Source organism: Prionailurus viverrinus, chromosome A1 (assembly GCF_022837055.1).
Source record: "Prionailurus viverrinus isolate Anna chromosome A1, UM_Priviv_1.0, whole genome shotgun sequence".
NCBI classification, from domain to species: Eukaryota; Metazoa; Chordata; class Mammalia; order Carnivora; family Felidae; genus Prionailurus; species Prionailurus viverrinus.
In genome coordinates this window covers 169111161-169138730 of record NC_062561.1, presented here as the reverse complement: position 1 = coordinate 169138730, position 27570 = coordinate 169111161, and the positions used below count along the sequence as shown (strand labels likewise).

Genomic DNA, 27570 nt, shown 5'->3' with positions numbered 1-27570 from the left:
AATTTAGGGAAAAGTTTAGCAGACTTGTGTTGGATATTTTTTTTTATTTGATAATCTGAAGTTTTCCTTTATTCCATTTTCTCATTATTAATTTCTCCTTAATAATCTTATAGATTGTTTCCTCCCCTAAGGATATAGTTCTTTTTCCAAGTTTTGTAATTCTTTATGTTGTTATGCATTAAGTGAGAAAGCTTTGAATGTACTGACCCATAGAGAATGTCAGTCATACGATATTCTGAGGTTTGTCTTTAGGGATGGTGGGGACAAGCGTGGGGTGAAGAATGGGTAAAAATTGAATTCTAGATTCTGAGTTTAGGGACTCATGGCTTGTCCCTCAGGACAAAACTATAATTTATCACTGAAATTAATGGATATCCTCCTATGCATTATCTGCGAATAGGAGAGGGGATGGAGAAACCAAGGTTTTAAATGTGGTCCTTGTTTCTCTCGCTCTCCTTAAAGATTATCACTTTACAAACATTTCTTTTTTATTGCTACCATTTAAAAACTGACCCTTAAAAAATTATATAAGTACCTGTAGTCAAAAGTTTCAATAACTGCTACGTTTTACCACCTTGTTTGTTGCCTGCATAGTGCTATACGGTGAACTGGGAAATGCTGTAATGTTAATACACTAAAGGTCAGACTAGAGCCAAGACTCGAAACAGAGAATTATTTAGAGTAAATGTGGTCCACAGACTATAGTGTTATGTTCACATACTTCCTGTAAATACATACTGTAATGGACTCTAAAAGTTTCAGGAGGAAAGGACAGTCACCATGCAGGTGTCTGTCTCATCATGACCTGCTGTCACTGCAGGCTGCCTAGGAAACTAGACCTGGACTAATCCCTGGATTTCAGGCACTAGCCAGTTGATGTGGGGTTCCATTTCCATCAATTTGCAGTAACAAGACAATACAAACCGTTTCCACTTTCAACTCTCAAAACAACAGGTATTTTAGCTACTTATTTGAAACACTCAATTTTGCGTAATATCGTGTTAAGAGTTTCAGCCTACATTCACAGAACTTGGGGTTCCTTGCTTCAAATATCACACCTTGGAATGATGTGATATTTACATTAAAAAAATTAAGTTTTGCCACACATCTTCCAAGGAATGTTTTTTTTTTTCTCTCCATGAATTTTTATTCAAGGAGTACCTCTGTGTTGTGTGTAACTTCTAGTACACTGGCTGTGATTACAGGATAATTAAAAGTGTTTGGAAAACCTCATGCAGCTGAACTTTTAAAAACAGCAAAAATCCTAGGTGATACTTTGTAAAAGCAAAGTGCTTTTCTCTTATATTTCTTTTCTCCTTTTCTGTCTAAAAGATATTTACTGCTTTCTTCTTAATCATGTGTTATCTCTTGGCTGTCGCCTCTTGAATAAGCTAAATTTACTTGCCATATCTATTCATGATAACTTTCCTCTGACACGCAGTGGGGAAACCTGATGCTCATGGCCTTTCATCAGTTTTTCAAGAGTTTTCATCCAGTGATTGATTATCTTATTTTATATGAATACTGGTTCTTGTTGCCTGTGAAATAGCATTTGATCTGGCTTATACAGTGAAATCAATTTGTGTTATTTGCTCTTTGTAGTTTGCTCTGTGTGTCTTTAATGTTCCTATGTGCTTGTGGCATATCTTATAAAGAATCAAGTGACAGGAACACAGATAGGATATTGCATCTGGTTAGAGTTTTTTCACAATCAAATGTAAAATCAGGCATTTTGGACTATTTGGAAAGAGCATGAGAATAAAATAAATGACACAAACATTATTTCTGTACTAATTTATTTTATTTTGTAGTAGTCATACAGAATACTGCATCTATTAAACTTTTTTGGTAGATGCTAGAGGAGGACGATGAAACGTACCTTTGGCATGAGAGAAGGTAGTCATTTCTTTTAATTTAAGGGTTTTGTAATTATCTAGGGTCTTTATTTTTATCCTTCGCGTGTGAAAATTCATTTTTAAAGTTTAAATAAAACATAGTTGTTGCCTGTAATGTTTCATCTCCTTTTGCCCTTCCTTTTTTATGAGTTTATTCAAATATTACATTAAAGCCAAATGACATGGAATTAGATTTAAAATTTTCCCTTCATAATAAGCTCTATCAATGGTAATTGCATTGTATTGCTGTTTTAAGTTTTCTGTTGTAGCCATGGAATAACTTCTCTGTTTTTGTCATAAATCGTTTTTAAAAAAAAAAGCCAAAAACAATGTTTATTCATTTATTCTGAGGAACTTTGAAATGTTTATCATTTCATTAAAACAATATTCTATAAAAATATCTTAAAGGAAAAAGTATGTCTTCTTTATAACTAATTTAACCTTCAGTAATGAATTATGTGAAGTAAAATCATATAAATTTTTCTGACATTTTATGAAGATTCCTACAAATAAGCCAGACAGCAAATAAAATATCTGCAAGGCAGAGATGGATACTCAGTAATTTTTTGATGGATTATACACACAGGTATCAAATTACTTGATCCTTACTTCCTAGAAAAGGTTAATGACTCTTTTTGCTTTTACCCTTTTACTTAACTGTTATTTATAAAGATTAAAACAGGGACTACATTGAAGGATGCATATTCCTACATTTCAGTATGACTGTACAGGTTTTTCTGATATTATGGGAGACTGAGCCACAAAACGGATGGCGTTGTTAATCATTATTTTTAAAGTTCATTCAGTTCTTTACCACATGTTCCGCTATAGCTATTAGAGCTGAGTGCACCATTCAAAAACCTTTTAACTTAAATGAAACCAGAGAAGACTTTAAATCTTACATATCTTTATATTACATATCTATCTATATTATTATATCTATGCAATAATTCACTTAAAATATTAAGAATTAAACATTTTAAAGTAATAGATTTTAAGGTTCTTATGTGTTCAGATTTTTCTTTCATCTATAATTAATGTTATAGATTTTAAAAATATTTCTGATTTTTGTGGAATAAAGCACACAAAAATGTATATTTTAGTGTTATCAAACTCCATCATTAATAATTGAACCAAGAGCCCATCCATCTATATTCTAGTTTCATTATAATTGTTATATATCGTTTTATTATGTAAATGACATGTTCTTTATATAGCCTGTGTTTACTAATCTGTTACTAAATGTGACATTACTTTTACAGAACCATCTCTTTTTCATCACTTTGGTTTTAAAATATACACTAGTCATAAATGTATTTAATCAAAGTCATTTAAGTATTGGGGCGCCTGGGTGGCGCAGTCGGTTAAGCGTCCGACTTCAGCCAGGTCACGATCTCGCGGTCCATGAGTTCGAGCCCCGCATCAGGCTCTGGGCTGATGGCTCAGAGCCTGGAGCCTGTTTCCGATTCTGTGTCTCCCTCTCTCTCTGCCCCTCCCCCATTCATGCTCTGTCTCTCTCTGTCCCAAAAATAAATAAAAAAATGTTAAAAAAAAAATAGTCATTTAAGTATTACTACACTTGAGTTTAAAGCAGAGAATATAACACTTTTTCCTGACACACTTGAAAGAAGTTTGTTGAGAGAAGAGAGCTGTGGCATTCATCAAATGCTGACCTCTTCCTGTTACAGTCATGGCCAGACTCTTGCTAATTTAACTTGAAATGCATTAGTGTAACTCACCACTTTTTATGTGTGTGTTTCAGGTGTGTGGAGGTCATTGCAAAGGAAGGACAAAACCTGAAAGAGCTGTATTTGGTGTCCTGTAAAATCACAGATTATGGTATGTAATGAGTCCTTGTCCTATTCCTTTTTCTAGAATTAAAAAGTTACAAAATCTTTGAAAACTTTTTAAAAGAAATCAAGAGCTACTATCTCATAGAGACTGCTCATCTTATGATGTCTGATGATACCAAAGTAAATTAAGAAATCATGAGACGAGGGCCCAGAGTAAAATGAACATGCAGTGTCAATTTTTCACCACATGCAATCACACACTATGTGCATATGCACACATACACACTCACATTGGATTAAAAAGTATGTCTAAAAAAGCTGTCCAGTGAAAATAAGCACGAGCATAATTTAATATTTGATATAATAATAAGTATAACTAAAAAGCTATTACTTGAGTTAATATGCTTAATTTAATGTCATGTCAAATACATTCCCTGCTGACACCCCAAATGGCATGCTACTTAATGCTTTAAATTTCTTAAAGCATTGGAAACTTCCACACGTAGATATATAAAAAGTAAAGGGTATACATTTGGATGCAAGATTTTAAATTACCTTAATTTTCAGTATCTTTCTAAAGTGGAGAAGAGCAAGTTGTTTTAGAAAAAAATGAAAAGTACGAAATCATCTCATTGGAGTAATAAAAGAGTAACCTAGCCTTTTTTGTTCACATTTATATATTTTTTCTTATTAATTTGTATATTTAATCTAAATATAGAGTTTTAAGCAGATATTTGGCATTATGGGAGACTGAAATGGTTTTCTTTCCTCTTTTCTGATTTTTTAATTTGTTCATTTAAATTTGAGAATATGCTTTCTACCTTGAGGGAAACTAGTAATTCATCAAGTTTTTTTATTGTTAACTCTGACATATGCTAATAAATGACTCCAATCCTAGGATGTCATGCTGACCATCTGTCCTGGGTTGGAGAGTTGTATTTTATCGGCTACTAAATTCAGCCTTTAGAAAAATTCTATGCAGCTATAATAAAAAATAACATAAAACAAGATTTGGCTTAAAATAATGCTAATTTCTTTTCAGAGTTTGTTTTTTATAATGGTAAATGAGCCTTATGTTGATTTATTCATAATGTTTTTGGGTTGTTGGTTTTTGTTTTGTTTTATTTTTCTTATACCAGGCAAAAGGAGTGTTTTGATAGGTTTTTCTTTTCTTATAGTTTGTTTTCTGGTTTGGCATATTAGATTGCCCCTTAGATACAGTAATTCTAAAACCTTCAATTGTCTCCCTATTGTCTAGGCCTTAGAGAGTTCTCTCTGTCCAACCCAGGGCATATACTCAATACCTATGGACTTGTTAATCAGCTAATATATTCATTCATTCCAAACTCTTTACTTAGCATTCAAGCTCCTTTACTCTTAGTCTCCTTCCTGCCCCTCCAATCTAATTTTATATATTTCTCTCCTTTACCTATTCAGTGCCAATGTCAGATTGCTAATTGCCACTAGAGCTATGGATTAAGTTCCTTAGAGTGAACTCTTCAAGGTCCTATAGTGGAAAATATTGCTAAAATGACACTCTGTCCCAGCACCTAAGTTAGCAAGTGCAAAGAAATGATTCAGAAGATACAGAGAGGAGAAAAATCTTTGGACTTGAGACTTGATCAAGTTCAAGCTTTGTTCTTTATCTGTTCTTTGGCCATAGAGAAGTTCCTTCACATCTCTGAGGCTCAGTGTCCTCATTTTTAAAAATGGGGAATTCATGTCTGATTCATATTTATGTACCTGGTACCAGGTCTAATGATTAGCATTGAAAAATGTTGCTTTCCTATATAAGCGGTGGAGAGGGAAAAATTTTTATACAAAATTCTTCTACCCTTTTTCCTTTCCTGGGTTTTGGAAGAGGTTTTTATTGTTAGCGTTGCTGTTGTCTGTTGTTATTATTTATTGCTATTGTTTATTGAAATTATCATGTTTTGGTGTTTAGAAATTTTAGAATTTTTTTCTTCCAGTGAGATGAAAACTATGTTAAAACCTTGCCAATATGATTTACATTTATTCATATCTCTGAATTATTTAAGTCAGTGGATTTCTGCACATTAGGATCACCTGGGGAATTTCTAAAGCATACTGATTCCTGAGTCTTATTCAAGAGTAATTAAATCAGAATTTCTGTGAGGTGGGGCCCAGGCAAAGGTTTTATAAAACCTTCGTAAATGATGTTATATCAGCCAAAGTTGAGAACAACTGATCCAGTCCATCTGAAAGCACCAGAGATGGACATTTAGGGGACTTCCTTGCCATGTTGATGAGAAATCTGTCACAATATTTCCAGTATCTTAGTTCCTTCAGCGTTAAGCTCTCTGTCTCACCTCATCTCTCTTCCATCTTTCCTGAGGTTTTAGGTATTCAAAGGGTTCATGGTGAAAGTCAGTGTTCGTCTATTGATTCTGTTCTTCAAAATGTTGGGGCACAATTGAGGAGGAGGGGTAAAGGTCGATAGTTTATGCAATTGTACTATAATTGCTATTTGATTATAAAATTAAAACAAATCATTGAAAGTTCAGATCCGTTCATCTCTTTTTCCCTGGTAACATGCTGATATCACATGAATAATTTTTGTCAGAAAGACAGCAAAAGGATTATCCTTTGTTAACCAGAGAAACAGTGTGTTATTGGAGGTAAGTGCTCTGCTGGGGGAGGCTGGCTGTGACCCCTTGCTCTGTGTTAATTATAAATTTTAGGATGGAAAAACAGATGCCTATTTTCTTCTTTAGCTGGATAAGTAGAGATATATTCCATAGAACTTTTAGATTATTAAGGCTACTTAAAATTGTGAAATTTGATGCACACCTGATACTGGGGGAGTTTCATCCTTTAAGAGACTCCTCCATAATTCTGCTTCCTATTGCTTTACTCATATTCGAGCTAGTTAGTCTCATCCTCATCTCCTCCCTCTGTGATGCTGTGTTTGTACATGCTTTCATTATAGTATCCCAAGATTTTTGAAGTTTTTTGCAGAATGCATTGATTCAGAAACAGCAGCCCGCCTGGCGTATCATTTGTAATTTTTGTCAAGATTCTCACAGATGTTGAATGCGGTATTATAGTACTTAGCAACACCTGGCCAGGCTGTTATGAAGTTATGTTCATTTTAATTGATGTATGATATAGTCGTCATGAAGAAAACTATCATTCTAATAGGCTTCTTATTCCCATATTGAACATAGATCTTTATGGTAAAGGATGGCAATTATAAACAAATCAATAATTCAGGCACAGCTAAATGGAAAATATAGTCTTGGGAAATTGCTCCCTGAAGAGAAAGCTAATATCATCACTCTTCTTTCTCTGAACAAATACATGTTATGTAGGCAGTATCGTGGGGGGAAAAAACCCTCAAACTTAGGAGTCAGAGAGTTAGGTTAGAATCCAGCTTTGCTTCTACTTTTCTTTATGACCTTGAGCAAGTTACTTAACCTCCTGGTTTTGTCATCTATTAAGCACATAATAAAATGTATCATAAAAAGTAGCGAATATGAATATAAAACATCTGCGTTGTACCTAGTGGCATAAGTGGGTATTCATTAATTAGCAGTTCTTAAAATAATAGAATCATCTCTTTCTCTGAAGAAGAATCGGCTCTCCTCCTCCTCCTCTTCCTCCTAGTGTGGCTTTCCTGTCTGTGGGAATCATGATCTAGAAGTTTGACCTGTACTTGCCTCATTGACTTACATACCTAAGCTATGTCAACCACATTCTTATTAGTAGGGAATAAACGAGAGATGCAGCAGAAAGTTCAAAATCTTTCATTTGCCTCCCTAGTTTTTTCCTCATCTCTTCTTCATTTTTGTTTGGATAATTTTCTCCTGGTTCCCCTTATGCTTTCTTTTGTTCCTATAAGAATTTGTCAGCTGATAGTTTTTAACCTACTTTCTGCTTACCTTCAAACGCTTTTCTGTTCAAAGTTCTCTGGAAAATTGTATCCCTGGGATTAAAAGGAATACGAGGAGTAGAAAGTCATGTGTATCCTTCAAGCCTGTGGGCATCAGAGCCAGTCTGTCTTGGACTGCATGGCACAGAGCATGTGGTGGGATGAATGGGATGGATGAATAAAGCACTTACCTCCCCTAGCGTTTCCAGTGAGTTTTACCAGTGTGGCCCTATGTCAGGGAGCAGTTATAAAAAGGGCCCTGTTTTCTTTCTGGGTTGTTATCACATTTCCTTTGACCTTAGCACTCCTAAGGGCCCTAGAAATACACTCTAGAGGATATCTTTTTGCTTTCCCTCTCAAGTTGTCAAATAACCTTTAATTAAAGAGGACTGTAAACACTTAACTCTGACATCGATATTTGGGGCCTACAAGGTTACTGACAACCCACAGGGTCATTCTGTGCTGTTCCACAGGCTCCTCTGTCTCTCCCACAGGCCCTGGGGCTACTCTTTCAGCACAGTCTTTGGTTACCCCTTCTTCTGCTTGCCATTGGTCTTCTGCCTGATTTGGGACTTTTAAACCTAACCTCAAGGCTTGCCACAAAAGCTTTTGGATTGCTCTGAGCAAAAGGTCTCCCAAGTGAAGGAGGTCACTATTCCCATGGTGATCATTTCAGATGTCATTTCAGTTGGCCTGCTGCACAGAAGACGTGATACGTATTCATTCTGTCAGCAGATTGATTCAGCACCTACTATGTGATGTGTTCCATGCTACGTGCAAGACATACATAGTTTCTGTATTCCTGGAGATTTCATTCCGATGGGATTGAGAGGACAGGACTAATTTGCTCATTTAAAAAAAAGGAAAAAAAAAAAAAAGTAATGCATCTTCTTCCAGACAGGAAGAATGGCAGGGAGTGGCCTGCTGACATTAATCTGTGCTTTGGTGTAATCCACGCCTCACCCCAGCCTTGATGAACTTTGAACATTATTGAAAGATTTATAGGTTGTGCATTCCCTACCTCTTCTTGAGATACCAGATCTCTTCAGCTGTTTGTTCACTCAAATTGGGATCCTGGATGCATTATCAAAACAAGTATGCACGCTGAAGAGACAAAAAGAAACCCTGACAAGTATTCTGGATTACACTCTTATCAAGAGGGCTTCATCTTTTCTTGTCAAACCAACACTGATAAAGTATTCAAGAAAAAGTCTCATACCAAAAATAATTTTGCTCTTTTTTATATTACTTTATTTTTCATATTATTAGGTATGCATTACATACAATGATATTCCACTTAAAATTAAATCTCTGGTTTTTCCTTTTACATTTTGTTTCATTTTCAAATTGTATTTCAAAGTGTTCCAAGATTGTTGGGTAAGATTCAGCTCCCTTTGTCAGCAGGAATAACTCTAATAGTTGTAAAGTGACAGAGAAGAACTTTAGAAAATACATTTGCAAGTCAAAAAGAATGTCTTATTGTTTACTGTTGATTATTCATGCTTTCTTTCCATTCTATCATTTAAATATAGATAGCTTTTATTGTTTCTAACAAAATAGTACTAAATTGCTAAATCTTCTATTGTTGCAAATTTCCCTTGTTTATGTGTCCATCTTGAAAGTTACTTCTTTTCACTTCTAATTCTCTATTTCTATTCCTGAAATTCCTCACTGCTAGATTGATATACCTACTGTTGTACTTAGCAAATATTATATTCATTTTTTTCTTCTCAGTAATTGTCGTAATTTCTCACCAAACATTTGGTATTTAACTGCAATTTTTTCTGAATGTTTTTCTTTACTCAACAGCAAAGAAATTGTTGACTTTCTTCCCTATTTCCTAGGTCATCCTAAGACTGCATCTACATAACCTTGAAGTAAAAGGCTGAGCAGTAACAATGCTTATCACTCTGCCTTGACATAACAGACTACAGAATCTCAAATCTATTGAGAAGGACTAAAGACGTTTCTTCAAGCTAATGCTCCCATAACCAATTCACAGGCCAGCTTTAGCTTCATTAATATAAGAAGTTTGTTTTTTTTTTTAATTAAGAAACCTTTAACCTACATTAGCAAGACAAATGGACCAATTTCTATTTGCTTGCTCCTGAAACTTTCTTATACCTCCAGATGCATGTATGTTGTTGCTCTAAATTAATTAGTTTTTTTATAAATAAATACTAAATTTCTATATTTAACTGAATCATTAACTAAAATATTCACTTTCCAACTTTCCTCAATTACTTCTAACATTTCTAAAATGTAGCATTTAATTTTAATTTTAATTAGATGTTTTTAACATTAATCTTATAAAGGAGGCCTATTATAGATAAAGAAATTTGTCCCAAATCACACACTTTTGAGAATATGCATTCTAAGCATTTGTTTTCCCTGTAGTATGCTGTATTATTATTGAATTTTTATTATTATCAGTGACAACTAGATCTAAAGGGGACTACAGTGAACACCAAGATAATTGAAATAATACTATGTTTCCAGTATCCTACATGAGAAACAATTTCCTAGTGTTTAAAACTTCTTGAAAATAGATGCCTTGAATAGTAGTGAGTTCTCTATTGCAAGAATTATTCAAGCTGAGGGGCACCTGGCTGGCCCAGTCAGTGGAGCATGTTACTCTTGATCTTGGAGTTGTGGTTTGGAGCCCCACATTGATTGTAAAGATCACTTTTAAAATTTAAAAAAAAAAGAATTATTCAAGCTGAGATAATCTCTTTAGGAGAATGTGGAAAGATGGAAGCATTGAGTAAGGAATTGACCTATATGATGTTTAAATTCCTTCTAATCCTGCGATTTATTCTGGACTGGTTTTATGTTTTGTTTCATTCCGCAGATGTTTACTGTATAACTGCTGGCTGGGTGCCGTGGAGGATACCGAGTTGGATAGGAAGTTTACTCTTTAACATTGAGAAGGAAGATAGAAACAGTGAAAAGTTTTTTAACAGATTAAACAATATGATGAGGTCAAAGAAAAAAAATAGGCCCTACAAGATATAGGGTTTTGAGGGGCCGATCATCAGGGATTGAAATCACTGGGGAAGTGTCTGTAATGGAAGAGGCATGGGAGGACAGAGATGAGAAGGAAGGGCATTTGAGGTAGTACAGCCCTAGGAAAGGCTCAGAGCAAGAACAGGTGTCTGAATGGATGAGTTTGTATGCGTTGGTTAATCTAAAGAAAGAACAGAAATCATCCAAAGTGATTACGTGCACACACGGGCAAATTTTGAAGAAACCTTATGAAAATATTCTAGTTGAAAATTCAGGGTAAGTTCCAACTTTCATCTCAACTTTTCCTGTCTTATTCACCATTCCCATGGTAACAACTTCACTTAACATATATAAAAGGAAACACTACTTTGGGTTCTAACTACTAATCAAGTATCCAGTTCAATTGAAAGAAATCTAATGTAAACTTTCATGACAATAATCATAATGATAGAATAGTTAACATTTTTTGGGTGTTTTCTGTAGGCATTATTTAACCCCCTTAATGCCCCACTTTAGATAGTACTGTTAATATTCAGGCCTACAGATGTGGAAACTGAGGCCTAGAAAGGCTCAGGTTCACATAGTTTGTTAAGTAGTGGTATGATAAGGATTTAATAGTAAGTCAGTCTCTTGTATAATCACTCATAGGTCAGTGATGTGCTTAAAAGTATTTATTACTAAGAAAGCTTTGCTAGAGTTTCCCAGTTGTCAGAGCTTAAGAAATGTGACTGAATTGCACGCCACCATGTTTGTCCATCTGTGGACAAACACTGTCACAAAGCTACCCTGTAAGATCTAATTATATAGTTACAGAACTTAATAGGTTTAATGTGCTTATTCACCATAAGTTTGTTATGCCAGCACCAAATATCAGTTGCATGCTGTGATTAAACATTCCCTAGCCAGAAGATGGAGACTCTCATTGATGTTCAATGTGTAATCATGTATTCAACAAATATTTTCTTAATAATTTCAACACTATATATAATTCTTCATAAGTAAAAAATTTTTCTTACATCTCCTACCTAAATTATTCCCCAGAATTGGCACTTGGGTGGCTCAGTCGGTTAAGCATCTGACTTCAGCCCAGTTCATCATCTCATAGTTCATGAGTTCAAGCCCTGCGTGGGGCTCCTGCTGTCAGCACAGAGCTTGCTTTGGATCCTCTGTGTCCTTTCTCTCTCTCTGCCCCTCCCCTGCTCCCTCTCTCTCTCCCTCTCTCTCGTTCTCTCAAAATAAATAAACACTAAAAAAAATTTAATTTCCCCCCCAAATTTATGAAGGAAGCAGAAATATTATTGCTCTTTTTTAGTAGAGGAGAAAGTTGAGCCCAGACAGGTTTTAATTAATTAGCAAATCTGGAACTAAAATATCCTACTTCAAATCATTTACTGGATTATGTACAGATAACTCCTCAAATGTCTCTGTTTTTCATATACAAATGATTTTTTTTCATTGAAACAGTCTTTAAAAGCAATTTTAGCCAATACTAAATGACCTAATTTCATAGCAACTTTTTAAAAGTACAGTTATTTCTAGAGATAAGCAGTCATACGGTTCTCAAAAACATAAGCAGTTGTGCTCCTCTTTAAGTTCATCTCCCTTGAACCTGAGCCCAGAGGTTCCTGGGGCCTCAGTGTCATCACCTGTCTCAGGTGCCCCTTCCTTTCCTTCCCTTAGGAGAGCCTCTTCCAAGAATGTTCTCAGAAAAGTCAGAATGGACTCTCTCTTCGGTGTGGCTTTGCACTCTACCTCCTCTATGCCCTTTAATTTTAGAACTCCCCATTTTCTGAGATATGAAAAGGAGGAGTAGAAAGGGAGAAAAAAAAATAAGGCCTGCATCTCTTCCTTCTAAAGCATCAAACCACATCTCCTCCACTTGCAAGCATTCTCTAGGGTTTCACCCTCTCTTTGAAATGATTTTACTCTCCCCAGCTGATGTTTGACTAAATCTTTTTTCATTATTTGCTGACTAATTACCTACTTAAGATACTTGGCATCTGATTTATTTTAAAACAAAACAAAAACATTTATTATGTTTCCCCTTAGAAAGTGGTAGCACTTACAATAAAATATAAATTGAACATTAAAATAGTTGATTTTACTGCATGCATGTCTGTCACTAGTTAGGCTCACATCATTATGTCCACTAACACTGATAGGATTGAGCTTTTCAGACTTTATAGAAGGTCTTTCTCTTTTCTTTTTTTAGCAGCGCTTCCTTATAGTAATAGCAACTTTCCATGATCAACTTTTTGGTCTACCTGCGTTCAATTTATATAGGAAAGAAAAGACTAATACATGACTTTTTCTCTTTATTTACTACCTTTCCTCTCTTTATGTTTCCATCATCCTCCAAAGGTGCCAGTGAAGAGTTGTTGTTGTTGAATTATCATTATAAACTCAGCAATCCCTTACAGTCACTTTGTCCTGGCTTTGGTAATGGAAGCTTCTTCAAGTTGGTTCCCATGTGCCTTTGATATAGACTGATTACGTCAGATACAACAGGCTTTGTGCATTTCATATTAGAGATGTGGCATCAGCTGCTTTTCTTTTCTTTTCTTTTCTTTTTTTTTCAACGTTTATTTATTTTTGGGACAGAGAGAGACAGAGCATGAACGGGGCAGGGGCAGAGAGAGAGGGAGACACAGAATTGGAAACAGGCTCCAGGCTCTGAGCCATCAGCCCAGAGCCTGACGCGGGGCTCGAACTCACGGACTGCGAGATCGTGACCTGGCTGAAGTCGGACGCTTAACCGACTGCGCCACCCAGGCGCCCCAACAGCTGCTTTTCTAAAGAGCTCTGGTTCTTTGAGTGAATTAGGCTCTTTTTTTTTTTAATTTAGAAAATTTCATCTTTTAAAAATCTGTTGCGCTCTGAATCTTATGTCACCATATAAGACTATTATTGTTTTCTTTTGTTCCTCCAGCTTAAAACTTATTCTGTATTTCATCACAAGTCCAACCTTCCCATTACAACTCAGCAGTTCAGCCCCTGAGTTTTAAAGCATCCTCATTTAGAGATTCCCAACACACTAGAAATTTCTAGTTCCTTGTATCCAACACTCTCTTCATCTTTTACCTGCATGTTCTGCTTTTGGAGAAGTTAGAGGTGGGAATTAGAAGGGAGAAGTAATTTTACATTTTAGCTACTCCAGCTTTTTGGAGTTTCCTTCTGATTTTGTTTATGATTTGTTTGCTGCATTTGTTTTAAGTTAAGTGTAAAATTAGACCTCTTGTATCCATTTGGAAGTAAGTAGAAAATTGTTCAAACTGTATGGTCTTCTATAATCTCATTCAGGGCCTTCATACTTTCTTGTCTTACCGTGAAAAATACGTTTTGCATTTAAAATGCTTGTTGGACTCTCACTAAATTGATTTTATCACTTACCAGAATAACCAGGAGTTGATGCTGCTATGGTTCAACTTCTCCTTCAGTGTATAGGTAAGAAATACATCTGTCAGTGACCTGCTCAGGAGTAGAAAACTGATGAATTTCCTTGCTACAGAATGGTCACCATTCTTCTTGGGGTAGCAGATGCCAATCTTCCCATGCTCATCAAATCCCACATATTGCTTTTATTATCTATGGAATAAGGGGTTAGTGGTGCTTCTGTCTCGTATCTTTGGGAGTAAGAGAACCAAAGAGATTCTCTTGATGATTGATTTCACCTTAGATAGTTACTAAATGGAACTTTCTCCTGAGGCAAAAAGGTAGTTTTGTTAATTTCCTAATTTGGTAAATCCAGTGTACTTTTAAATATTAAAGTGTTCATTTTAACGCTTATCCTAAAACATTTCCTTGGGTTTATAAGACTCAGTCACCTAAAATTTATCTGTCAAATATGTTCCTTTTCTTGGGTTTATCTGCATGACATTAAATAAATAGTTTGAACTTTTCAACTTTTCAAACAATTGTGTGGAGTTGACGTGGCTGATCCAGCCTGTGTGTGTCTGTGTGCAATGTGTGCTGAGTACCTGAAAGCGACTTGTCTTTCATTACGAATGACTGAATGTGGGCAGAGAAAAGGAGATTTTTAAAATTGGAAATAAGAAGTAAACAAAAGAAAATTCTGTCTGTCTTCAGTGAGTTAGGGTAGGTTTCTATTTGTTATATAATGTATCCTTTCAAAATGAACGACCTTTATACTGATAGAATGTAAAACTTGCTTACCATGATACTTTTATGTGGCAAATCATTCTTAGAAGAAAAAAAAATAGTAGAAACTAGCTGAGTACTGTCTGATGATTGAATGACGACTTTTAATCATCTGTCTCTCTTTCTTAGATGAAATTTCCCACTTTTTCCCTTCCTACTATCTCTTTCTTCACATTTATGTCTAGGAGCTTCTCCAAGAAAGCAGTTTTGCTTTGAAGATATTGTATTTCCTCTCAGAAAGGATTCTTCTGTTCTTTTAGATTTAAAATCACAATAATACCCTGGTAGGCTCCATCCCCTTCCCTGCCCTCTGTCTGAGAATCTCTCTGAAGTCAGCCTTGGAAAGTCAGATTTGGAGATTAGAAGTCCAGAGATGCTTCTCTGGTGTACTGAGGACAAGACCGGCGTGCGTGAAGCAGCTCATGACCAAGCTGAAATCATCCAGCATGACATTCTGAATGTGCTTGAGGAGAATATGTTTGAAATTTTAAATCACGTATATCCTATAGTAACCAAACACTTCTTTCAAATGAATGAGAATAATATATATATATATATATATATATATATATAATTATACATATATAATAGCATACAATTGAAGCCAATTTTGAACAGCAATAAGGAACTTAACATTTCAGCTCTACAAAATAAATGAAGAGTTTGAAATTCAATCAGTCCTATTTTATGTTGAGGCAAATGTACTTGGCTTTTTCTGAGAATCATACCTTCTGCTCTGGTTTACATAAGAAATCACATGAAATCCTTTAAAGCATTCGTTTTCAACTTTGCCATCACAACACACCTTGCAATCAAGGTTTGGAAAGGATTTATTTTCTAAAGAATTATAAATTAGAACAAATTTAGTAATTTCTTCTTTTCACTCACTTGGATTCTGGCAAAATTTTCTTGAGCAGCAGAAGGAGGGGTGAGTTTAGCAAGCATATTGAAATTTGCACATAATTTATGGGTTCTTAGTTGTCACAGCTTTTGGCATGTGGTACTTACCAGTATACTGTTATTAATTATTTACATGCTTGTGACATGTGTTATGAAAGCCAGTCACCTCCTCCCCATACGCATATCCCTCCAAATTTCTGTTGTATTCTTACTTCAACAATGTTTTGGGGCTAGAGCACACTTAGGGAACGCACACGAGTATGTGCTATGCGTGTCAGTATTACCCATTATACTCATCATTCTCTGGAGGAAAACACAGATTCTAGAGCTGGGGGCCAATGAGGACAATGGGACACCAAACAGCGCAAACCTGAAGAAAGACCCTCTCCTCTACACACACAAAGGCTCAAAAGGCTATGCCTTTCCACAGTATGCTGGTTTTCTTGTGCCACTCATACTTCATCCTTTTGCTAGATTGTTGATCTGAAACTTACTCTACTCATTCGGATTTATGAAAAAATACAGTTTTTAAATTCCTCTTCCAGGAAGTGGTCTTTATTTTTAATAGTTTATATAGCATATACTTTTACATTTGTTATTTTAAGATACAACGTTAAAATTAGACACCTACTATAATTTCTTATGGTTTCCTGGATATGGCAAGGCTCTTGAAAACATCTTTTTATATGCAGTGGGCTCTACAAATATTTACCTCTGTTTTTCAACTTTAGGAAACCAGTTGAAAATTGTAGAATTAGACTTCGGGGCTGTGTAGTGTGTTTTCCGACTATTGCAAATCTATCTAAATCTACAACCTGCTAGGAAAGATCGAATCCCTTCTAGCTTGTGATTGTAATAAATGATTTGTGTGGACTTGAGTCTGTCTCACAAATGCATTTATTATTTCTGAACCAAGCTTCTGTTCTGTGCCAGGCAGGTTTCTAACTGTGCGTGTTCAGTCCACTGATTGACTGACTGAGGGCCAAATTATTCTCACTAACACATACTCAATTCCCAACTACTACAGAAAAGATGGACTCCAGGGCCAAAATTGGACCCTCACTAACAAAGCTTGCTTTCTGCCACTAGTAATACTTACACAATGAATGAAAATTCAGTGACCTATATTCTTCCATTTAAATCCTTAAAATTTAAATTAAAACTTTGTCAACAGTAATTCTAACCATACTGAGGCAAAGAGAGTGTTCCCTGCAATCTGGCAGCACTAAATGTAATTCATAACTATCAAAAATCCGTTTTCTCTGCATAACTTTAAAGAACGCTCCTGATGTCTTGAAAATTCCATGCAATTTTCTTTAAAAGTTGGTTTGGAATGCCACTGTGCATCTTGAAGCCCACATACAGTGAGTTAAATTACAGCAATAGCATATTTCTCAAGCACCATATAGTTGCAAATCCTTTATCCTGAAGTACATAGTGAAGGATTTTCTCCTTGAACAGTAAAGGAAGTTTAACTTTGGGGTTGTTTCAATTTAACACATGATGTGCTGCACACTTAAAGCTGTGTTTTGCCTTTCTTACTTTTTCTTCTTTATTCATCCCCACTTCCTGTAAAAGGAATTAAGTATATAATTCTGATTATAAAACTGGATCCGTATTATCACTTTTCTCAAAGCATCATTTCCCCACACTGCTGTATGTAAGTACTTACTTTTCAGGGGGTTAATCTAAATGCAGAGTAGAAGCCTGTTTATTCTTCACCACCATTTCTATCACTTCTTTATAACCACTGCTGGTCTCCTCTGACTCAGTAAATGGCATTGCTGTTCACCGTGTTATTCCAGCCGAAAGTTAGGTGTCCCTGATGCTTCACTCTTCTTTATACCTCTCATCACATCCACTAATAAGCCAGGGCAGCTCCACCCTTGAAATATATCTCAAATAAAGCCAGCTCCACTGATGACTGCACTGGCAACTTAATTGTATTTCCTGTTTGTCATCTTACCTTACCATCTGTTTATCATAGAGCAACTACAATGAACCTTCTAAAAAAATTCTTGAATGAAAGAACCAATACAAATATTATTAAAATTAATTTGTCTGTGACTTTAGCATTATGCTGTTTGTCCTGGGTTATAGACCTAAAACCATAAGAAACACAAAAAATTAAACATTCGGATGCTTTGCCCACATTCAACTGAACATTTAGACTTTTAGCCATCGTAGACCACCATTGGCACAGTTTATTCAGAAGGATGAGGATGGGAACATTCTCTTGCCAGAGGACAGTCCTCTTCTCTAGGAGGCCTTGCACCAGTCCATCACACAGCTCACCCAGCAGTCAGGGAAGTATTTTCTTTCACCACCAGATGAAAGTTCAAGTGCAAGGAGATGAGATCCACATGGTGTGGGTGTGGGCACTGCCCTGGCTTAGAAATTTCATACCCCCATGAACGAATGTCTCTTGTAATGGTCAATAGGCACAGCATCTAGCATCCCTGAAAGTTACATGAATCGTTACAAGAATGCCTGCACTAAAGAAATCCAAAGCCGTGGTGTCCCCATCAGGTATTTATAGTTCTCTTAAACCACTCAGATGCTGTCTACCAATTAGCTGCCATTGTTACTATAAGCAATGTTGCCTAGTAACATAGTTAATGTACCGTTTGAGGGGAACAGATCTAGGAAGTTAACCAAAGGTCAACTTCTCATTCAGAAAGGGACAAGCTTGTTAGCTCTCTAGTCACTGTAGGATTTTTAAGTCAGTGTTAGATTTTACCTTAATTTTATTTTTCTTATTTTTTTTCTTTCAAGTTTTTATTTAAATTCTAATTAGTTAACATATAGTGTATGTAGTATTGGTTTCAGGAGTAAAATTTAGTGATTCATCAGTTACATGTAACACCCAGTGCTCATCATAACAAGTGCCCTCCTTAATGCCCATCACCCATTTGGCCCATCTCCCTGCCCCACCTCCCCTACAACAACCCTCAGTTTGTTCTCTATAGTTAAGAGTCTCTTATGGTTTGCCTCCATCTCTCTTTTTCTTTCTTCCTTCCTCTATGTTCATCTGTTTGGTTTCTTAAATTCCATATATGAGTGAAATCATGTGGTGTTTGTCTTTGACCTATTTTGCTTAGCATAATATACTCAAGCTCTATGCACGACATTGCAAATGGCAAAATACCATTCTTTTTTGATGGCTGAGTAACATTCATTCATATATGTATACACACATCACATCTTCTTTATCCATTCATCAGTCAATGGACATTTGGGCTCTTTCCATAATTTGGCTATTGTTGATAATGCCGCTATAAACATCCAGGTGCATGTATATCTTCAAATCAATATTTTTGTATCCTTTGGACGAATACGTAGTAGTGCAGTTGCTGGGTCGTGGGGTAGTTCTATTTTTAACTTTTTGAGGAAGCTCCTTACTGGTTTCCAGAGTAGCCACACCAGTTTGCATTCCCACCAACAGCGTAGGAGGGTTGCCCTTTCTCTGCACCCTTGCCAGCATCTATTGTTTCTTGTTTTGTTAATTTTAGCCATTCTTTTTTTTTTTTTTTTTTTTTTTTTTATTTAATTTTAGCCATTCTGACAGGTATGAGGTAATATCTATTCATGGCTTTGATTTGCATTTCTCTGATAATAAGTGATGTTGAGTATCTTTTCATGTTAGACTTGGCCTTAAATTTAACATTATGTTATATTACAGGGCAGATATTTAACTACCATATTTCTTGCTTTCTCTGCCTGGAACTGTATTTTGTTTTTGGTTTTAAAGAAACAGACATTTTACTCCTAAAATTGAGGTGAAAGGAGTAAGCCATTTGACAGGATGGTACTGCTGTGTTTACACCCCTCTGTTCCAGCCTCTGGACCACTCTGGATTAGCTAGGCCTGGCCTCACTGGGGATTCTGAAACCTTAGACATGGTCTAGACTTAGCGGCAGGTACAAGCACTTTTAAATTTCCATTTTGTTTTTGCATGGGAGGGAAAGCCTAGCCAACACCAGGCAGCAAAATCACCTAGAATATTGCTTATGCCTAATGTATCAGTCTGGTCCCAAATGACACAACTAAACAGGAAGAAAACAGTCATTGAAAATTTGCCACTGTAGCAATATACTTGGTACTGTTGGGAAGACCTGTAAACTGGCACCTAGTATCCCCTACCCAGCACTGTATTCTTGGGGAAAAAAACTGTCAGTTTTGTAAACCTCTTTCAAAACCGTTGTTGCTGTTATTAAATCTCTTGGGGCTTGGGGAATGGGATGAGTAGTCCAGACTGGAAACTTCTAGTTAATACAATTATTAGTGGGAAAATTTTGCAAGAATGTGTTATATAATGTGCTACAAATTCCATCTAGAAATATTTCCAACTAGCTTTATTATGGCTTCTGAAATTATGGAAGACAGAAATTTCATCCTATAGGATTGGGCTAAAAGATTATCAGGCTTGAGAGCCATAGCAGCCATCAGAAAATGTTGATGTCTATGAAGCCCCTACTTTTTACAGAGGAAGAAACGGAGCCAAAACCAAGCTGTCCTCTTTCCCCAGCTGGAGGCCTTTTTCTCCTACAGACCATATGACTTCCCACCTCCCACTGTCAGCCTTCTTTGGGAGACCTACTAGGCTTACCTTTCCTCAGAATTGCAATGGGGGGTAGAAAATATATTGATTACTCAAGTAAGTCATGTTATGTGATAAAAGGGTATTATTTCTTTGGTGTACTGATTTGAGAAATGTTCTTTATTAACTTCTTATATACATTAAGAAAATAATATATAATTTCTTACCTGATAGCTTAGATTAGGCAGGATAACATTGTTGTTAGTTTATTCAAGAATGGGGAACATTGTATTCACGAACAAAGATGTGTGATGGGCCTTTTATGCAGAAATGTTTTAAAAATATAAGATCACATTTTAGGGTACCCAATTCTTGAGTGATATGTAGCTATGTACATAATATTTTAAAATTATAGTTATTTTCTTTCAGTATTTTGAAGATATTATTCTGCTATCTTCTGGCTTCTATTATATTGAGAGAGCTGAGAGTCATCATCCCTTTTTAGTGATTCCTTTTTTTTTTTTTTTTGGAATGCTGATAATATCCTTTTTTTTTTTCCTTTTAGCGTTCTGCAGTTTTTCTGACAGCTCTACTTATATATTTGTTATTATTTACCATGCTTAGACTTTGTAGAGCATCCTGGATCTAAGGACTCAGTTCTTTAATCAGTTTGGGGGAAAGTTTCAATTATTAAGTTCTCAAATATTGCCTTTCCTCCATTACCTCTATGCTTTTTTCCTGGAGATTTAATTAATTTAATTTAGTTTATCATATATTAGACTTTCTTGTCTGTTAAACTCTCTTTTATATTATCCTTCCATGGGTTATAAAAGATTCTGTCTTCAGATCTGTCTTCCAATTAATTAATTTTTTCTTCAGCTCTAATTGTCTCTTTAAGTGTCTGTTGCATTTTGAATTTGGGTAATCATGGTTTTGATTTGTAGAAATTCTGATTCATTTTCATATAGTCTTTATTTGTTCATGTTTTCAGTTTCCTTTTTATTTCTCAAACATTTTAAATATGCATTTATTACATTTATGATCTTGTAATCTAAAATCTGAACTCCTTTGGGACTTAGTCTTGTTTTTGTTTTGTGTTTTAACATTTATTTATTTTTGGGACAGAGAGAGACAGAGCATGAACGGGGGAGGGGCAGAGAGAGAGGGAGACACAGAATCGGAAACAGGCTCCAGGCTCTGAGCCATCAGCCCAGAGCCTGACGCGGGGCTCGAACTCCCGGACCGCGAGATCGTGACCTGGCTGAAGTTGGACGCTTAACCGACTGCGCCACCCAGGCGCCCCTGTTTTGTGTTTTAAATGTGAGCTCTGATTTGAGCTTTATCTGTAGAACTCCAGTGGGACTTGGGCTACTGGATGTGCCTCCAAAAATCTGTGTTTGCTTCCATCAGGAGCTCTGGGGCACTACCGATTTGGACAGGTGAGTTTGAGTTTATTACTTGGGTAGAGGTTTCCAAGAGCAGTATTAAAGGGTAATTCACAGTCCAAATTTATGTGAAGGATGGTTTAGGACTTTAATTCTCAGAGGAGTTCATTTTTCCCTCTTCAGGCATACATGGCCATTAAACTCAGGCTACCAAGATTAACAAGTCTCTTCCAGGTAATTGTGGCATTCTTCCTTAATTTGGGAGTCCTTAAATTTTTCACATTCTTTTTAGGAAGACTTTATTTATATAACATAAAATTCACCCATTTTAAGTACACAGTTAAATTATTTTAGTAAATTAACAATTGTATGACTATCACCAAAATCCAGTTTTAGAGTATTTCTACCACCCCACTAAGATCCTCTTGTCTGTTTACAGTTAATCTCTCTTCCCATATCCAACTTTAGGCAACTGCTATTCTAGTTTCTATCTATATACATTTGCCTTGTCTGGACAGTTCATATAAATAGAATCATAAAAGGTGTGGTGTTCTGCGTCTCCCTCTTTCACTTGGCATTATGTTTTTGATATTCGTTTATGTTGTGGCATATCTCAATGTTTTATTCCTTTTTAGTGCTGTATAGTATCCCATTGCATGGATATGCCATATTTTGTTTTGTTTTGTTTTGTTTTGTTTTGTTTTGTTTTTTGGATATGCCATATTTTGTTTATCTGTTTATCAGTTAATGGACATTTGAGTTGTTTCTAAATTTTTGCTATTATGAATAATCCTGCTATGAACACTCTCATGCAAGTCTTTGTATGAGCACATGTTTTTGTTTTTGTTTTTTATATTGAGTGGATGGTTATAAGAAGAATTGCTGAGTTGTATGGTAAATTTTTGCTTGCTTTCTTACAAAGTCAGCTGTGTATTTTGAGAAATGCTTATTAAATTTCATCCAGCATTTCTAGCTACTTTGTAGTAAAAAGATTTTTTTGTATATCTGGAGCTTAACAGTATTTGAAAGAGAAGCTTTTTATTTGGGTTTTTAATCTACAATTTAATAACAAATTTGTGAGTTGAAATTTTTGACATTTGAAAATATCCACTTGCAAGACAGTAATCAGATCCGTGTGTGTATCTTTCCTTCTACTCTCTCCCTCTGTGTGTATCTCTCTGTCTCTCTCTCTCTCTGTCTCTCTCTCTCTCTCTCTGTAGTTATTATAGTCATCAAAGGCCCTTAATAACACAGGAGGAAGACACCAATAGAATGTCAAATGTATTAGGCACAAGATATTTTTGTTTATTTGTCATTTGTTTTAGTTTTTATTCTAGGACACAGGGAGCTGCCTTCCCCAAAGAAGTGAATTTCTCTTATGCCCTGTCAGCCAAAGAATTCAGTTGAAAGAAATACGCTTTTAATTTATTCAAATGTCCAAATCCAGATTACTTAAATTCTACTTTTGTTATTAGAATGAGCATTGACTTAAAAAGTTGTAATGATAAAGTCATTTAATTCGAAATTAATTCCATTTCAGAGACTTGGTTTGTACCTGTGCTTTCATTAAAAACATAAAAACATCCCCACTTAAACCATCCTTATTTCTCTGTTTGGGGTCTTCTTTTCTCTAAAGTGGACCACAACTAGTAAGTAGTTACAGTTGTTATATATAAAAAATATTGCACAACTAGCAAAGTCTACCACCATATGTGAAGATAATTTTTCTTCCCTCCACCCTTAGGTTATTTAGGGCTATGAGGACAACATTCTGATATTGTTAGTTGCTTTGAGGTTTTATATTTTCAGATCAGCTTAATGATTTTGTGCATCACCTATTTTATAATTTCATGTGTCTGTGGTAGATGGAAGGGGGCACAAGTATTTTGGATTACCCGTCACCTATAAGCACTTTGCGATTCAGGGGCTTGTGTTATATTCCACCTAGTAGAGGAAATTACTTCACTAGCCAAATGCTTTAAAATAATTTATTGTGCTATGTTTCTCTTTTTCTATACAACAAAATCATTTTTGCAAGATCTTTCTAAATGGATATTGTTTTTGTTCATGGAAAATTTCAAGATCATAAGGTTGATTTAAATGCTTTTAACCAATCACTTATCATTAATGCAGTGAATCATCAGGGAGATGCTGAGAGCAATTTAAGGTTCTGGTATATGATACTCTCTAGTGAGATTTTATTGTCTTGAGATCCTGGCATATCTATCTTAATAGAAAGTTGAAGATAGAGTTTTTACTCAGTGTATGGATTACATTAGTATAGGATGTTTATGAAATACACTCTTCCATCAAGTATATGAATTAAATTTTAGCAGCAGTCAGATATCTGTTGTCATTTCTAAAATATTGTTATTGTGCTTTTGAGTGTGCCATTTAAAAAAGAGACTTTATTTTTCTTGGTAGACTCTCTGAAGCAAGCAACAAAAAAGATGATTAACATATAGATGTAACTAGAATTCTGCCTTTAGAAGGAAGGAATCTGTCCTCATGTCTTCCCACGTATTTGCCATTACCTACTATAACCACTTCCTTCTGTTTCCGCCCTCGCCTGAGGAAGCCTCAGCAGTAAGTGTACAAGAAGCTTCTGGTTAGACCAGAAGTCAGCCTTATCTTTGAGGTTGTCAGGGTGATGTTGTTTTTGTTATTATTATTCCCATATGCACACAAAATAATAAAGCAGCTTTCATTTATAGGTCATAATAGAAGCTCATTTATAGCAGATCTTGAAGGGGGGGAGCATTATCACCAATTATAGATAAGTAAATGGAGACCAAGGAAAGTTCTGTAATTTGCCTGAGGTTATTCAGCTAGAATGCAAAAATCTAAATGTATCCGATTTTAAAACTCATTCAGGTAACCTATATTCCCCGGCTACCCTGACTGATTTTTTTGGTTTGGAAGATGCCTGGTTTCTGCCCACCTTGTCTCGTCTTTCATTATCTCCTTCTTGTTTGTTCTTAATGGGTACCCCATTTTATCCTGTTTCTTTGCCTTGACAGTGGTATATGAATGCATTTTCACTTTCGAAACTATTGAGTAGTTTATGCTCAAGCACCAGAGAACATGAATATTCACGTTTCCATTCATTCAATCAACCAACAAGTGTTTGTTGAGTATCTATTATGTGTAAAGTACTCTACAAGATATTTTAGGAAGCATGAAGATTCAGATAAATCTGCTTTTGCCTTTGTGCTCCTTAAGAGCACAGTCTAAGAAATATAAGAATGAAGGGAAGAATAGAAAGAAATACCTAAAGGAGTTGGAAGTCATGGACTTTAGGAAGTAGGGCTTGAAAATGAGAAAGTGTACAACATGAGACTGCTGGTTGTAGTATTTAACTTTTTTTTTGTAAACAGTATACATGTATTGTTCTGCTAAAAGTAAAAACAAAAGGAAACAAATTTCAAAAAGAAAAGCATTCCAAACTGGTAGAACAGTAGGGATGTTGGTCATATTTGTAGGAAAGCACTAGATGTTTCAAAAACATGAGAGTCTTATGTGGGTCATACCTAAGATGAAGGGAAAAAGTGAATATTTGTTGGAGATCCAGTTCATGTCTGTCACTCTCCTAGATCTAGGGGCACAAAGGTATAATGTCAAGATGCTTGTCTTCATCTCCTCCTTCACAAACTGATCTTCAGTGGGGCAACAGCCCTGTACAATATAATGTGATAAGTGTGATATATGAAGATATCAATATACCAGATACCCAAAGGGTATAGAAACGGCCATCCCAAGTCATCTGGGAATATCACTAAAGGCAAGGGGAGATCACTACCAGACAGGGAGGAGACAGGGGGCAGCAGAGCTCCTGAGCAAGCTTGGCATGATTGGGAAGGGCAAAGCATTTGCTAGTGGTGGAAAATTCTCAGAGATGAGAGTGGAAAGAGGTTTGGAGTGAGATGTTGGCAAGCTTTAACTCTGAAGAATTTAGACTTTATGCTATAAATGTTGGGAGTTGTTGGAGGTGTTTGAGGAGGAAAGTGACAAAATCCAATTAATCTTCCAAACCAGAACTCTAGCAGTGGTGTGGAGGATGGGTTGCACTGAGAAGAGACCAGTGAAGAGACAAATAAATAAGGAAGACATTGGAATAGTCTGGGAAAGAGATGACAAGTCTCAGGTTCCTCAGAGCTTTTGCTTTTGCTTTTGCTTTTGACTTCCTGACCTTGTAAACAAACACACACACACACACACACACACACACACACACACACACACACACACACATTGAAATCTGGTATTCTAGTGACATCTATGTCATTAAATATATTTAAAATTTACATTTAAAATAGATATTTAGAATTAAGTTCTTTAAATCTTATCTCTGTAGATCACTGTCTTAAAGATCAAAAACGTTTCAGGTGACAATGTAATAACATGCTAAATACCTACTGCATAATATCACATGAACATCTGTGACTCAGGAAGCAGTTGGCAAATATAATTCTTAATGAAGTTCGACTCCTCTTATTTGAGTTGAAGAGAGTATTTCTCATGTATATCACTTGCTTGAATGTCACATATCTTTGATTCTCATTCTAGGCCAGCATTGTCTAATAGAAATGTAATGCAAGCCACAAATGTGTACTACATATGTAATTTCAAATTTTCTATAAGTGCATTGAAAAAAGTGAAAAGAAATTGATGAAATTCATTTTAATAATGTATTTTATATAACAAAACATATCCAAAATATCATTATTTCAGCACATAACTAATTAAAAATATTACTGCTTAGGTATTTTCCGTTCTCTTTTTTATATTAAGTCTTTGAAATCTTAATTCCGATGATCCACATTTCAAGTGCTCAACAGCCATGTATGGCTAGTCGCTACTGTATTGCAGTACAGCTCTAGATTGGCCATCTTTTTTTTTTTTAAAGTTTATTTATTTATTTTGAGAGAGATAGAGACAGCCCAAGTAGGGGAGGGGCAGAGAGAGAGTGTGAGGGAGAGAGAATCCCATGCAGGCTCTGCACTGCCAGCACAGAGCTCGATGTGGGGCTCTAACTCACAAACTGTGAGATCATGATCTGAGCCAAAACCAAGAGTCAGATGCTTAACTGACTGAGCCACCCAGGTGCCCCATAGGTTAGCCATTTTTAGTGTAAAACTCCATTTTCGGATTCATTCTAAATTTAGTAACATGAGAAAAATGGATGTCAGTTTGACTTTTGTTTTCTTTTGGTTTTTTTTTCCCCTTTGTGGCAATGATGCAACCAGTCACTGAACATGGATTTCATTTATTTTATTGCCTTGTTGATTCAGGGTGTTAATTCATACATGTAGTTAGTAGACCTTAAGTTTACCTCCTTCTTCATCTTTCTGAAGCTTTTTCCTGCCTTTTATAATCTCATCCTTTTGTTCTCAGCTGTAGGATAATTTATAAATAAAGACTGTTCATCTGACATCCTGGAAGGTAGACTGGAACAAATCAGAAATAAAAAGGAACCCATATCCTTCACAACTCCTTGCCCTCTTCTATTGAAATCTGTCTTATTTGATATGATAATGAATGCTTGAAATTATTTTCAAGATGCCATCTCCTTAATACTCTTGAGTAATGAGTAGCCAGGAGCACCGTTCTCTTATAGACACCTGGAGGGGTCATGGAAGACCATGTGGAGTAGATCCCCTGTAGAGGACATACACTGTACATTTCTGGACTGTGCTTTATGATGAACCCCTGCAGATGATGACATTTCAGTAGAATACCAGAATTCAGCATTTCACTGTGACATGTAAGTTGGGAGGGAACAAGAAGACTAGCTGTGAGTATTTTGTTAGTAATTTAACATTTATCAGATCCCTTAGTCTTCTCATTACAGACCTTCAATATCTCTATTACTGTTGTTGTACCGATAAGAAAATAGGCTGAGAGTATTTGCAAATGTTGCCTAAGGATACAAAGCAATGCTAGAGATAGGATTTATTTTTATTTATTTTTTTTTCAATATATGAAATTTATTGTCAAATTG

The 27570-nt window shown here is 35.7% G+C and overlaps 1 protein-coding gene across 2 annotated transcripts in view; it reads left to right on the top strand.

Moving 5' to 3' along the window:
• The window catches only part of FBXL17 (F-box and leucine rich repeat protein 17), a 501406-nt gene that overhangs the window by 332629 nt on the left and 141207 nt on the right, over positions 1–27570 (top strand). For both annotated transcript variants that reach the window (XM_047855114.1, XM_047855106.1), the window contains one exon: positions 3658–3734. In XM_047855114.1, coding sequence (XP_047711070.1) covers positions 3658–3734 — 77 coding nt within the window. The remainder of the gene's footprint in view (positions 1–3657; positions 3735–27570) is intronic.